The sequence below is a fragment of the Aythya fuligula genome, chromosome 3, assembly GCF_009819795.1.
Source record: "Aythya fuligula isolate bAytFul2 chromosome 3, bAytFul2.pri, whole genome shotgun sequence".
NCBI classification, from domain to species: Eukaryota; Metazoa; Chordata; class Aves; order Anseriformes; family Anatidae; genus Aythya; species Aythya fuligula.
In genome coordinates this window covers 100323878-100336227 of record NC_045561.1, presented here as the reverse complement: position 1 = coordinate 100336227, position 12350 = coordinate 100323878, and the positions used below count along the sequence as shown (strand labels likewise).

The 12350-nt window shown below is 36.6% G+C and overlaps 1 protein-coding gene across 1 annotated transcript in view; it reads left to right on the top strand.

The window, feature by feature from the left end:
- The window catches only part of EIPR1 (EARP complex and GARP complex interacting protein 1), a 74654-nt gene that overhangs the window by 32628 nt on the left and 29676 nt on the right, over positions 1–12350 (top strand). Inside the window, exon 4 of the mRNA XM_032184683.1 lies at positions 7673–7829. Coding sequence (XP_032040574.1) covers positions 7673–7829 — 157 coding nt within the window. The remainder of the gene's footprint in view (positions 1–7672; positions 7830–12350) is intronic.

Below are 12350 nucleotides of genomic sequence, written 5' to 3'. Positions count from 1 at the left end.
TTACTGTGTTTGTACTAATTATTTCTGCTTCCATCTTGACTTGGAAACATACTTCTATTAGGATACAGAGTGAGCTGGTATATCATGTTTTTGCTGCGTTTCTATGTCTATGTTTTTCAAAATCAAAAGCAGTTTTTTGGTACCTAAAAAATAAATTGAAAGAAAAATCAGGCTGCCTATAATTTATTATTCTTACATATACCTCACCCCATGCATTTTTGGAAAAACAAAAAAAAAGGTACTATAAAGGTACTATGCAGGCCTGTAGCACTAAAGAAATTCTGAACCCAGAAAAAGAATGGTGGTGTTTTTTCCCCCACCATATTCTTTTACCTGTAAAAGATGTGTTCTGGAATAAATGGAATGTGGTTTATTTTTTTTACAAGTTGATTAAAAAAGCTACAAAGTTTTTCTTCAAAAGATGCGTACTTAAATAATTTTGGTTTTGATTTTCTCATTTTATTAAAACAGGAGAAGGATGTTTACCTTCATTAATAAGGAAAAGCGATAACTCTGTCAATAGTAAGAAGGAGGCTTCTGAATACTTGCTGCTTGTTCCTGTCCTACTGAGAGCATTAATGGGCACCAGCTGGGCTGTAGCTATAGCGGCTTCGCCACTTCAGCCTCGCACAGCAAGAGCTGCTGTGGCAGTGCTGCAGAAGGGCCTCCTGTGCAGATTTAGGAAGCATACACTTCAGTTGTTGTTCCCTGGGCAACAGAATAACTGCAGCCAGCTGGCTTTGCACCACCTGAGCTGATCAAAGAGCAAACCCTGTCAGGCACTGATACTTCGGCTCCTCCAGCTTCAGTGTGAATGTCTGCAGGCAGTGATGTAGGAAGCATTGTCATTTGGGTTTCAAGGTTAAACACAGGGGAATGAGGCAGAATGACAGCAGAAAGTAAAATGTAAACATTGTTCCTGTACTTGCTACTGTCTGTGTTTCGTTATTGATTCTAAGAAATCAATTAAAAAATACTTAATTACTAATGTACATATAAAATGTGCTTCGGAATGATTTAAAAAGAGAGCAGGAGACTAGCAATAACTGTCTTTGTTTTCTTTCTTCCAAAAGAATACATTAATCAAGGGTGATTTATCGCATATTTAGGTAAGAAAAGAAAGATGGTAAAGAATAATTGAACAGAAAGACTCAAGTGCTTTGTACAATGACATAATTGGGAAGGGCAGAGCAGGGCTGGACCTGGTCTGCTTTGGGTGACTGCTGTAAGCCTCTGAAAAGCCAGGACTGCAGTTCTGTATGTCAGAGCGTGCTTCAGTGGCATGGTAGGTTTTATTCAGCAAGTGGCGCCAGAAGAATTAAAGGTAGATGATTGAACAGCTGTGAGCTGCAGGGCTGACTGATGTGTTCCTGTATAATTGGGATCAAAATCCACTTGTGTGGGATTGGGGGGTGGTGTGGTGGTGGTAATACTTGTATGTTCGTTTATCTGTATTCTTACACTTTACCATTTATATTACAGCAATGCCTAAAGGCATCACTTTGCTTACAAGTTGTAGTGGGGTTTAACTTCTTAAAATCACATTTTAAACTTTGTTATCAAATGGTAAACATCACAAACAAAGGGTATCAATGGTAAACTCTTGAAATACATTTCTTCTTTATCTTTTTTAATGCCTCTATTGCCTGTGAAAGATACTAGCTTCAGTTCTGGAAGAGTAACTGCAGTGGGTAAACTGGAGGCAAGTAGAACGTGGATAAGTGATGGTACGTATCGATGTTTATCAAGTTCTCGATACACACCTGAACGAGTAAGGGAAACAGTTGGTGGTTTTCTGCATGTACTCAAACCTCTTATCTGCTGAAACTGCAGAGTATTGATCACCATCTATACTTCTGATGATGATTTATTTTATTCATATTCCATGTGTTCTTTTTGTTCTTCAGTTTCATCTTTGGTTTAGTAATATTTGACTGTCTCCAAAATAGTTTCAGATGATTTTTCTTTTTTTCTTTTTTTTTTTTTTTTTTTTTCTTTTAAACCCAGACCATCAAGCAAAACTCTGAGTAGTTTTTCTGTAGCTTCCTTCCAGAAAATCTATTTGTGGAAGGAGAGCTTCAATAAAGGAATTATGTTTGGAAAAACAATGAAATTACTGGGTTGCTTTCAGTTGCAAAATCCTAGAGCTCCAACATAACAAGTATGGCTTTTTGTTCTCACTAATACAAAAACAAAGGTCTATTTCAGACCACTTACTGTCTTCAGTGGCTATAGATCACATCTCTTCCTTCTGCATCTATTCTGAGTTACTGTGTCAGTTATCCAGCTATCAGTTGGTTTCTTAGTATATTTACTGGGATTACAAGTCATGTCCTTGATAAACTTGCAATTTATTAAAGGGAATAAACTGTACTAAAGGGAATAAACTACTTTTCAAGATGTCTCTGTAAACAAATTTTTATAATGGCACCAATCTGAAAATTTGCTAAAGTCCAGCATGTGTTACACTCGGCCTCATTTCTGAACTAATTTAGACCCAAACTGCAATCACTGTGTAATCATCTTACATCTTCCCACTCTGTTGATTCAGCACTAGTCTGGACTATGTTTGTTGCTTTCCATGCAAAGAATTCTTTGTAGTTTTCCAGGCTATAGAATTTTCTAAATAAATCTTTAAAAGTCAATCAGAATTTTTATAAACTTTTAGGTTATTCACTCTAAATCTGGAGACCTGACAGAGCTCACTTCTTTTACTATGCGAGTCTGTAGGAATTCATGAATCGAAATCAAAGGTTGTTTGAAGTGCTTAGACAATTCCTTCTTGCTTAAAAATCTGGAAACTTATAGCAAGATGTAATTTTTCATAAGAACAGGAACGACTTCTAGTATAACGAGCAAAAGTATTGCATCTGGAATCAGCAGTCTGTGTACTTATATTCACACTTTTCTTTTTGCTTCGAGTCCTGAAATGACTGTGTAGATGTTGAGGAATGTCTGCTTGCTACAGCATTCCAGCCAGCAGTGCTTCAGTGAATTCATCTGTTTATGTATTATAATTCTCTAAAGGAGTAACAAGTGCTTATATTTAAGGTTACCTATATTTTTATTATTTTTGGTGGGAGGCTTATTTCTTTCTCAGAGCTGATGAAGTTGGATCAGCTCTCCCAGGGGAGCATTTCTTTTGGTGGTTGATAAACAGGATGCTTCACCTGTGTATAATTTCTACCCTTTTTCTGTGTTGAAAAAGCTGGTCGTGGGAAGCTGAAAATTGTTATGAAAATAGTCTTCATTGGGAAGTCCTTTGGAGTGCTGTAGTGAAAATTGGTATTGATTTGACCAAGTTGTGACCCTTTGCAAATTGCACACTCTGCATGCAGAGAGTTTTCTCACTTGCTTGACTTGTAAAGTAGGCATCTGAAGAAGGCCTTGTGCTCTGTAGCTCTCTTAGGCTTTGGATGAACTCACCAAAGTTTGTCTCCTGCAGTTACTGCACCCTCAGAGCTGCCAGCATAACTGCGTGTGTAGATGCTTTCCAACTGAGTGTTGTCAAAATGTGGGATATTTGCTTATTCCTCGACTTCTTGTTTGCTTGTTCTTGAGCTTGGATCATTTCAACAGAACCAGGTAGAACAAACTGTGTACAGTCACTCTGGCAGATATGTCAGTGTGATGTCCTCTGCCCAGGAGATCATGTTAATGAAGCTGGGGAGGAGTTGTTGCAATCATTAAAGCATGTCTAACTCTGGCCTTAACTGTACCTAGTGAAAGGTGTGCTGAAGGTGCACGATGGATTAGACAAGGATTTTTTTTTTTTGAGTAATGAGGAACAAAAGTGACAAAGATACAACAGTTCATTGTCTTAGTCCTGGGTCATTTCTTGTGAACAATGCTTTAGGAATACAGCAGGACTCCCTTCTGCGAACCTTTTACTTATATTTTATGAAAGCGTAACTTAACAGTTATTTAGTACTTAGTTAAACCTACAAATATATTTCTTCATACACTCAGTGATAAGACTGCAACAGTAGCTAGCTTAACCTTATCTATTTTTTTCTGCATTGGTGCTGTGCCATAAAGAAATAAAAATTCTGGTTTAAATATGAGGTAAGGAAAAGTGGTCTCCAGCAATGTGAATAGCTTTAAGGAAGGCATAGAGATATGACCTAGTTATTATGTGTTTTGCTTGCTGCTCTTTGATGGAGTAACTGGTATTGTCATTTCAATATTACATTCAGTCATATTGGTCTCTTAACATTTTTAGAGAAATAATGCAAGAGGTTATAGATAACAACCTTGTCATTATCAATGTGTGTATGCAGTGGGATGAAGTGAAGATAGTAAAATAAGGGAAAATCTGGGGTTTCTGCTTGCCCTTAGGTATTCAGTGTAAGCAGTGGAACTATAGAAGCAGTAGTGAAATTACTTAGTAATATTGTTTGCAAATTTTAATATGAGTGCTTGGGAAGTTACAACTAGGTGAGTAATTCCAGAAACACTGTGTGCTACTAGAGAACTTCTCGTACAGCCACAGGAACCTTATTGTGGGACTTGGATTTCTATGCAGTGAGAGTTATATTCTGTCTATGGGTTTATAAAGGTTTGTCGCCAGTGCATTTTTGATTAAAATGAATCATAACCCACAAAAATAAGTCCATGTCATAGTGGAATGTCATAATGGAGTGATACTTTAACTCAGACATAGTTTGCCTGCTTACCAGGAGAAAAGTGGTGTATACTTTTAAAAAGTTCCTTATATAAAGGAAAACTAAGCCTTGGATAAGACCAGGTGTATCTAAAGTTACTTCTGTGAGAGGCAGTGGTGATTCCATATTGGTTTCACACATCTGGGAATTAATAGTGTCAGAACTGTAGATGAGTACATAAGAAGTGCAAAGAGAAACTAAAAGTACTCTCAATTAAGTCTTTTCAGTCTACAGGTTTTAGCTATGTATGTAATTCCAGAATTTGTCCAAACTGTAAAAATGAAAGCTGAAGATCTGTGATGCACATGCTGTTGTTTATAATAGTTGATCATTCAATAGCTGGAAAGCAGCCTGTTTTTTTTCCATGCTCATCTCCAAATCCAGCTGCAAGCAGAGTACTACACTGAGTGTGCTGCATCTTGAGGAGTTGTGTGTTGTGTGCAAGCTGGTTTTTAGTGTTGTTCCTTTCTGACACACACAGAATTGTTGTCCCATACCACCAGCCCCATGGAAGTGAAACACACATAGGATGGCACAGAGTTTTCTCTGTGAAATTCTGAGCCAACCTAATAAAAAGAAAAAAGATTGCCTAAAGTCCTACAAAATCACAGTCATTAATACAGAAATCTAGCTTGCTCAAATTACTTTCCAGAAAGAGAAGCTTCTCGTGCATTTTGGAAGAGCAAATGGCATCTGATACACATCATATTGTAGGAGCAGCTTTCCATAGAGAATATATGCTGGGCTCCAAGAAATGGCTTACATAGGTTTGTAAGATGTGGAAATCTGATACATTTGTTTTTATTACCCAAGTAAATCTCTTCTGCCAGGAATATCAACGTGTACTTCCATCTTGTTCCTTAGAAGCATCCATGGTTATAATCTGTAAAGAAATCTGACATCTTCATAGAATTGTTGTATGCATTCACAATTGGTGGCCTTTGACAAATTTTCAAAGCATGAAAGTGTTATAGGAGCCTGGGTTACATCAAGTTTCAGAAAGATTTCAATATTTTTTTCTTCAGGTTCAACCAATTTTCAAATCACTGCTCATTTAGTTGTTTCAGAATTCTTATTTTTTTCTATTCTTTTCATTTTTGAGAAGTTAAAATGACCTTGTAAGGCTGTCTTGAGACTCGTGGTGCTGTTCTGTCAGCAAAGATAGCTTGAGAAATGTGTAGTTCATTTTCCATGATGGCTTTTGTGGTTCTCTGAATAGACTTTGGTGATAGTGGAAAAGCTAAAGCTTTATATGCATGGTACAGACCTTTCACTAATTCCAATACACCATAAATTTCTTTTCAGTGTTTCTTAACATTTTAACATTCTGCCACATATTTGGGTATCTAGCCAAAACGTGGAGTAAATCTTAGTTTCTCAAACTACATTGCACATTCAGTTTAGGTTATCTTTATTTGTGTTGTGTAGAATGCATACTGTGCATTGCCTTGCCCTTTGTTAAAGAAAGGTAGCCATGTGCTACCTCTTCCTATTCTTTATTCAGTGGCTGTACTGGGTCATTGATTTAAAGGGAAGGATTTGCCTCAAATGGTTTGGAAATGGCTATTTAGTTAGCATGCATTAGAATTATTAAAAGCTCAATTACATGCTAATAAATAAGGGATTATCCATCATCTTTCAATATATAGTCTCTTGATATTGTGTTCAACTTGTATAGAAATTGTAGTTTGCTGTTTAAGTTACCAAAATCGTACATATATTTCATACTTAGTGCGCTCTATCAAATATGTAGTGCTCGTATATTCTGAATTCCATACCTTAAATTCCTTCTCTTACCCCGTTTACTTTTTTCAGAAATGGATGTTGCTTTTTGTCCTATTGTGTGTTGCTTGAATGCCTGTTTTGTGTGTATAATATTCAAATTGGTTACCTCTGTAGTGGAGACATTTCTGTTAAATGTCACTGAGCCTGAGAAGGCCTTTTTCAGATTTACCATCCACCCTTTTAAAAACAAACGCTCTCATTACTACAGTCGTTCCTGTTTTCCTCTCTGCTGATCCGAGCTGGTCATGTCTGCTCATGGGTCTTTAATTAGGCACTTGACTAAGATCAGCCAGATGTACCTGAAGACAGAACAGTGAGAGACACACGTGAAAAGGCTTTGCAACACAAAACATTTCACCCGTTGCTTATGCTCTGTACTTTGCACTTAGCATCCTCCAGCAGGTAGTGACACCCTCCATTCACCTAACATCCCTGTAGCTGGTTTCTTTGTTCCTGCTGCAGTAGAGAATTGACCTGTCCTTGTTCTGGGAAGCCTGGACCACAGCCTGTAACGATATGAACATAGGTGGTGCTGCTCTCATCTCTTCCCATTCTGTGCTGCTAGAAATTCCTTTTTTTTGGGGGGTGATGGGCGTTACCTTATGGTATTCTATAAACCATATGGTATTTTTTCCCTTCAATCTATAGTCAGCTTGTTCCTTGTATGTTGTAATACTTTGCTATATGCATATAAGTTCTGTTTTCTTTTGGAAGCTTTTTTTTCACTGGGGATACAGGAATGTATTTGGGTGGAAACCTGAAGTATTGTGGTTAAATGGTTATTGGTAGCAAAGAATACAACATAATGCTGTAGGTTTAACTGAAGGTAGCCCCTGAAAGGAAAATATTAAGTGTCTTAATTATTATTGTTAAGGGCTCAAGTAATGCAAGTTGTGCATTATTCTCATTGACGTCAACAGAGGGAATGAAGCTTCGAAAACTTGCCTTAAACATTGTTGTTTTCATGGACACTGACTTTTGCCTTTAAAACAGGGAGAACTGGGTTGAATGAATGCTAATTATGAGTTTGCAGCAACTTGACTGCGAACTTGGGGTCTGTCGGTATCCGTGTTCTGTGTTCTTTGATTCAGCTTACTCTAATACTTTAAAATTTTTTAAACAGCAGATGTGCATTGCTTATAGATTTGTGTAAATGTTGATGCACTGTATCCAAAATATGTCTCCCATACAATGATCTGTTGACATTATTCTCTGTTGCTTAGCTTCAGACAGTAAAGTCATGACATGTGCTGCTGTTTGGAGGATGCCGAAGGAATTGGAATCAGGCAGTCATGAATCCCCTGATGATTCATCAAGCAACACTCAAACCCTGGAGCTACTCTGTCACCTTGACAACACAGCCCATGGCAATATGGCCTGGTAGGATTCTGCATATTTTATACTCCTAGAAAAAAACTAAAGGAGAGACCTGTGCTGTTAGTCTTGTGCAGATTTATATTGTAGAGGCTATACTACACACTTTAAAACTACACATTTTAAAAAGAGAAGTACAAATTGGATTTTTGTCCCAGATGTTTCATAGATTAAAAACATTTATTATAGTCCTACAAACACATATGGAGTAACAGCCTGTGTACTGTTTTAATGTGCTTCTCCCCACCTGCCCCCGTCTAAAGCCTTTGTTGCGCAAAGGTATTATACTTAGCGCTTCAGTCTTTTCATGGAATATAAATTTGATGTTGCTTTTCGGTCTTTACTCACCTGATTTGGCATGAGTGCAAGTCATTTATTGTTTATTAAGGATAAGAATTCATTATTCGGTGCCTGTTTAACTACTCTTTTCTGTTATCCAAGAAAAGACAAAAAGAGCTGTAATACTGCAGAGAGAATTATAGAGGTTTGTTTCCCTTTCTTTTCTGTTCTTTGAAAGAAAGTTAAATGTGTCTGTTGGGTATTCACAAGTACTTTGCTTCTGGGAAATGCATATGACATGTTTCCCCTGCTTCCTGAACAGATGTGGGGCAAAGAACTGCTAACACGTGCGGTTCCTACTTCACCAACTGAAATGTTGTTTGTGTTTGTGGGACCACCTGGCCACCTTCCACTGGCAGGAAAAGTTGAAATTATAAGAACATGGTCTGCAGCAGCCTTGGAAATGTCTGCTTGTCAGAATAGAACAGAAGATGATCACGCAGGTCCATTTCGCAATCATCAGAGAATTTTAAGAAAAACGGAACAACAGAGCAGATTTTTTTTTAAATGAAATGTGACATCTCTGAACTGAAATTGAACAGGGATAATGCAATGTCAATGTCGGTATTACTATTAGTGTCTTAAATGAGAGTAGAAAGGGCCTCTGGTTTCTGAATTCAGATACCTGCTGTGTGAGGTATCCAGCATGATCTCGTTATCCTTAAATATATTCTAGTAGCAGTAACTTGAAATTGTATCAAAAAGGAAAGATGCTTAAAATCAATCTCAGTTCCTTTTCAAAATCTAGTTATATAAAGTTTTTTTTTTTTCTTACTAGCTAGTTAATGAATAATTTAGAAGTGATAGCTAATTCAGTTGATTTTTCATTGTGGCATGCATTGTACCATAAGTTTTAAGCCTCTATTTCTGGTCTGGGGCTTGTATTTGAAATTTCAAGGTGTGGTTTGGTGGTTTTTTTTTTTTTTTAGGTTCTTCTTAGAAAAGAATGGACATAACAATGAATTAAAAAGTGTGTTGTCTAGGCTACTTTTAAAAAAATCAAGCATTAGCTAAGCTGAGATATTAGAATAATGTTAGTAACTTTTAAAGCTTTGTTACTCATTTTCATATGAATACTTCTGTTTATAACTCTTTGATCACATTAAGCAATGTGACTTTTACTATTGAAAACCTCAGATAATTACTTTCCAATATGTTTGGGAATATTATGAGGACTTTTATCTTCACCTTTTGCCCCTTAAATTAATGTGCTTTGTCTTTTTATTTCCCTTAATCTGTTTCTATGTCTCTGATACTGAGATACCTGGGTTTCATCAGAGGAAAAACAGGGGGCGCATTGCTGCTTTATATCAGGATGTGAATTTATGTGCAAGCCCGAAATCAGTTTTTTTTTTTTTTTTCCTCTGCTATAGTTGGTATTAAGTTCATATTCAATTTTGTCTCCTGTCATGTGATCATTTTTGTTCAGTGCTAGTGTTTACAAATATCTGCTACTATTTTAATACCTGTTATCTGTGTGTTTTCTCCATGATTTCTTGCCATTACATTTCTTTGGTGTCCTCTATTTTTGATTCTCATTTTATGTTCAAACTTTATTGTAATCCCTGTAGATGTCTTATTTCTGTCACTTTACTATTACAAAATTTCCGTGTTTATAATTGGTTAAAATTCAATTTACGGTATGTGTTTCTGCTCTTTCAAGTATCATAAATATGACATTGATGCCATTCTCATTAGGTTATATGCCTAAGTATGTTACATGCCTGAGTATGTTTTACTCACAAAACACAATTTTGACACTGAACCTGGGGTTCAGGGTGGCCACGTACACTCTAAGGAGGAGTTTCCATCCCCAGGGCACACTATATCAATAAGCCTCAAGTTCTACACCGGCTGATAGTTGAACAGTTTTTAAGTCATGATAGCTTTTGAAATTAAATATTTTACATTTGATAGATTTTGTTTGTTGAAGTTAACTTTGAAAATAATCAGTCAGAGTGCATGTTTTGAACGAGTATAAAATAAATTGAGCTTTCATCATGTATATGTGCTGGGCAGGCATCCACTGCCTGTCTCTGCTTTACTTGCTCATATTTTCTTTGTTTTCCCTTTTAGTTTTTAATAAGGTTTATCTTCTTGTATTGCTTTCCTGTTGACCTAAGGAAAAACTTCCTCACAGATTTTCTTGTTTCTGGTGTTATGTATTAGGAACGTATTGGGGGGAGATTTTCCTACCACATCTGGTGCGTTAGGTGTTGGTTTTGCTTATTTGTTTACTGGCAATAAAAACAACTAATCCTGTATTTCCTTATCTTTATCCCATTTCATTTATGGAATGCTGTTCTCAAGTATCTATGAAATTTCTTAGTAAAAACTACCATGGAGGTATTAATATTGATTTGTTCTCTGTGAACCAAAACCACTATTTCCAATTGCTTGTGACTTCCACTGGCAGTCTAAACTTCCATTTCTTGGGCACTGCATTCAGGCACTTCCTGCTCAAGATCTTTGAAATACTTTTCTCGTCTTGACAAAAATTGACAATTTTTTACAGCATGTTAAATGCAGGTGAGAAAGAAATGTGCTTTTGTAGGGTTCTAGTGTATCTGCAGTGTAAGAGTTGTGTTACAAATTAACTGTAACTATTCACTTTGAGTTATTAAGATTTTTTTTCTTGATTTGTAACTAAGTTTTTGGATCTGGGAACAGTCTTTACTCAGTTTTTACTGTTCTACTCAGCTTTTGAATGGCACAGGCTTCAGAAAACTCAACAGGTGTCTGAACTAGGCAAACAAATAGCCTAAGGGGGTGGGGGAGCAGGTAAGAGATCTTGAAATTCCATAGAAAAGTGAAAATGTTCTTTTAGCAGCTCTAACACTTTCCTGTTGCATTCAGGGAACATTTGTTTGCTGTCGTGTTGTAACATTAATTCTTCTATACTACCACCTTGTTAGGATTAGGATCTATACAGGAAAATTCTACCTTTTATATTTTAAAAAAAAGAAAGTCCAAAACAATTCAATGGTCTTTATCCAATCAATTAAAACTTGAAAGTAACAGTTCTTTTAGGAGGATCACGCAGTCTTTAAATTACATCAACTTTTATATTTGCTTGACAGCAAAGGCGTATAATAAATGCAGTCATGATTTCTTTTGAAATGAAAACCTTATTTTATTTTAATACTTCATATGTCGTGGTACCAGAAAAGTAATTGTGAGGAATGAGATCCCTTTGATATTTGTGTAGAGGTTTAGTGAGAGTGTCAGGAGTGCCCACTGCATGGGCTAGCGTATAAACTACTATGTGTTTTTTCTTTCTGCAGTAGTTGCCTAACTGATGCTAATTGTTTGTGACGTAGGCCTTTCAATTTCTTCAAATAATGCAGAAAATTCGAAGCTATCAGGAGATGGATATCAGTGAAGCTGATTAATTACAGACAGAATCAAAGAATTATCAGCTTTTAACAACAGTTTGCCACCTGTTTCATTCCATACATTCTCCATCACCCACTTCTGGTGTTACAAAGATGGAGTATATAGATTTTTTTTTTTTTTTTTTTTTGGAAAAAGTTGCTATACGACAAGTGTTCAGTAAGAGCGTCCTACTAGGCAATTGTCCTTTTTCTTCTTAGCCATATTTGTTGTATCATTTGAAAAATGTACTTGGATGTGTATTCCTTTTTTCCTCCTTTCCAACCATGCAGATGGCCTGTTTGTTGCAAACAGATGTAAAATAGTAAGAATGTGTTATATCCATGTTGCCATTTTGAAAAATCCCATATGACACTGTGCAAATTCTGCTGTTCCCCCACCCCACCTGATGTTTCTTCTAAAATGACTCTGCAGAAATTGCTCTTTGCCCCTTCAACTGTTTCAAAAATGAGCTTGTTTCATCCCTTCATTTCTACATTAGGACATGGAAAATTCTATAAGCATCACGTGGCCCCAGAGGCTGGACAAGACTTCTATCTGACAGCTCCCTGTGTGCTTTCCTGCCAGACATTCCTACCGCTAAAACGTTTTTCCTAGGTTGGCCACTTCACTGATCTTTGACGGACAAGTCAGTTAGATGTTTCTTTCATGGCATGTCATATATCCTTAATATTCTTTTTTTTAAGCCTTCTTCAATCTATAGAATGGAAAAGGTGTCTAACTTCTGTCCATCTGCTTTGGAAGTGAATCCTGGCTTTACACCCATCTTTATTTTTTATCAGCTTTCATTGAAGA